The sequence below is a fragment of the Carlito syrichta genome, unplaced genomic scaffold, assembly GCF_000164805.1.
Source record: "Carlito syrichta isolate Samal-C Ts95f unplaced genomic scaffold, Tarsius_syrichta-2.0.1 Scaffold302307, whole genome shotgun sequence".
Classification (NCBI taxonomy): Eukaryota; Metazoa; Chordata; class Mammalia; order Primates; family Tarsiidae; genus Carlito; species Carlito syrichta.
The window spans coordinates 212885-215398 of NW_007246403.1; the positions used below are offsets into that span (position 1 = coordinate 212885).

The following is a 2514-nucleotide window of genomic DNA, read 5'->3' on the forward strand; positions in this document are numbered from 1 at the left end:
CTGAGCCTGCTGAGGATATCCTAGCTCTGTTTTGTTTTTTTTTTGAGTTGGAGTCTCACTCTGTCGCCCAGGCTGGAGTGCAGTGGCCGCTCCCGGCCACTGCAGCCTCGACCTGCTGAGCTCTGGTGATCCTTCCGCCTCAGCCTTCCACGTAGCTGAACTACAGGCACGTGCTACCACGCCCGGCTAATTTTTTAATTTATTGTAGAGATGAGGTCTCACCAAGTTGCCCAGGCGGGTCTCGAATCCGCGGGCTTGGGCAATTCACTCACCTCAGCCTCCCAAGGCGTGGGATTACAGGCTGAGCCACCAAGCCCGGCTCAGAGCTCTGTTTTAAAGTGCGTATGCACAAGGGGATGGGCTTCACCAGTAAGACGCTCCACGGGCCAGGTCCGGGCCCAGCTGAAGAGCAGACGAGGAGAAGAAGCACTTGAGGGAGGATAGCTCTTGGCTAGTTGGTGTTCAGTGACTGCTCAGCAGTGGACAAGCTGGGTTGTGGAAGGCGGCCCACACCCGGCAGACCCTACCCTTCTACCCCCACCTTCCCGGAACCTGGAGCAGCAGGGAGGCAACCACAGCCTCACCATGTTTCTACCCTCCAAACTGTCCGTGTTGCTTTGGTGCAGTCACTGCAGTGATCCGAATGGTCTTTGGCAATCATCCATTGGTGGGAGCATGAAGCTGCAGGGAAAGTGGAGGACTGACCCTGGGTGGGGAGGCCTGGCCTCTGTTCCCACAGCCAGGAGGGATAGTCAGAGCTCTTCCTTGTTGCTGTCGAGAGACTGGACTGGAGGCTCTGGAGCCACGGGGGGACCTAGTGGTCCAGGGTCATCAGGTCGCTGGCTGCTGCCCTCCGGGGGCTTGCCCGCTGCAGCCTGGTCCGGCAGGAGCCTGCTCTCCACTCTGTGCTGCCGAAGGCTCTCGGTGCTCACAAGCCCCTGCATTCTCAGGTACCCCTGCTGGCAAAAGGGCGGCAGCTTCTGGTGTGTCAAGGCGAACAGGAAGCAAGACTCTACCATGAAAGAAGGAGGAGGACGAGTGAGGCTGGGAGGTGTGGGTAGCGGTGCAGGAAGAGGCGCTCCAGTGCCGGGCGTGGGCAGCTCACTGGGGCCTCACCTGTGCCCTGCATCCCTTGAAACTGGGAGCTGACGTCCAACCTGAGAAGGTCATGGATCGTGACCTGCCAGGAGGCTCCACAGACAGAAGGCTGCCTGGATGTTTTGGAAGAACACGTCTCCGAAATGAAAGCAAACCACAGAAATGACTCAGCTTCCAGAGACAGGGCCCAGCTCAACGCTCTGCTTGGAGTAAGATTGGGTGGGGGCTCAGTTCTCATGAGCAGACCCTCGGCCTTCTCTTCTGGAAGCTGGCACGGGCGTGGCTGGGAAATCAGTGGTCAGTCCCATTATGAGCTCAGAGCTGTCTGCAAAGTACATTCCCTCAACAGTATTTGAGCTGCAAATACTGTGTGCAAATTTCTGATCTGAACACTGATCTGAACATCTGAATAGAAAGGTAAAACAGGTGAATTCTCTTCTGTGCCACTGCAGAAAGGTGGTGCATACATCTAATCTAATCAGTCACAACATAGCTGTGGATAGTTACTTTATTTTTTTTCCCCAAGATACGGTCTTGCTCTGTTGCCCAGGTTGGAGTGCTGTAGTGTGGTCACGCCTCAAATACCTGGGCTCAAGTGATCTTTTGGCCTCTGCCTCCCAAGTAGCTGGGGCTACAGGTGTATGCCACCATGCTTGGCTAATTTTGTGATTTTTAAAATGGTAAAATGCCAAAACGGAAAATTAAATGAGATAATCTTAGCCAAAGAACAGTTATTTTAACATTGCTTAGCTTTGTCATGTTTTTCTAGCAGTTTAATTTACTCTCTAGTCATTAGCCAAGGACAGAATCATTTTCCGAGAGATAGCTATTGATAATTTATAACCCTCTTCCCCAAGCCTGCTTTATACTATTTTTTTTTTACTCCAAGTTGTCTTTTAGCCATTAAGAACCAGGATGACCTAGCAACATAGACCCCATCTCTATGGCAACAGTTATGTGACAAACCCACCCATCTGCCTGCCCCTTCGTGATGACTTAAACCAGACTACCACCAGGCATGGTGGCTCATGCCTGTAATCCCACCACTTTGGGAGGTGGAGGTGAGAGGACTGCCTGAGCCTAGGGGTTTGAGACCAGCATTGGCAACATGGTGAGACCTCATCTCTACAAGAAATTAAAAAATTAGCCGGGCATGGTGGTGCATACCTGTAGTTCCAGCTACTTGGAAGGCTGAGGGGGAAGGATCACCTGAGCCCAGCACGTCAAGGCTGCAGTGGCTGTAAGTGTGCCACTGCACTCCAGCCTGGGCGACAGAGTGAGACTCTGATGCAAACAAAACACACACACAAGCCGGGCTCGGTGGCTCAGCCTGTAATCCCGCGCCTTGGGAGGCTAAGGTGAGTGGATTGCCTGAGCCCACGGGTTCGAGACCCGCCTGGGCAGTGAGACCTCATG

At 53.4% G+C, this 2514-nt stretch overlaps 1 protein-coding gene across 1 annotated transcript in view; it reads right to left on the reverse strand.

The window, feature by feature from the left end:
- Positions 1 to 467: 467 nt before the first annotated feature.
- FOXRED2 (FAD dependent oxidoreductase domain containing 2) overlaps positions 468 to 2514 on the reverse strand; it is a 19564-nt gene continuing 17517 nt past the window's right edge. Inside the window, exon 8 of the mRNA XM_008056278.2 lies at positions 468 to 1012. Within this exon, the coding sequence (XP_008054469.1) occupies positions 753 to 1012 (260 nt within the window). The 3' untranslated portion in view covers positions 468 to 752. The remainder of the gene's footprint in view (positions 1013 to 2514) is intronic.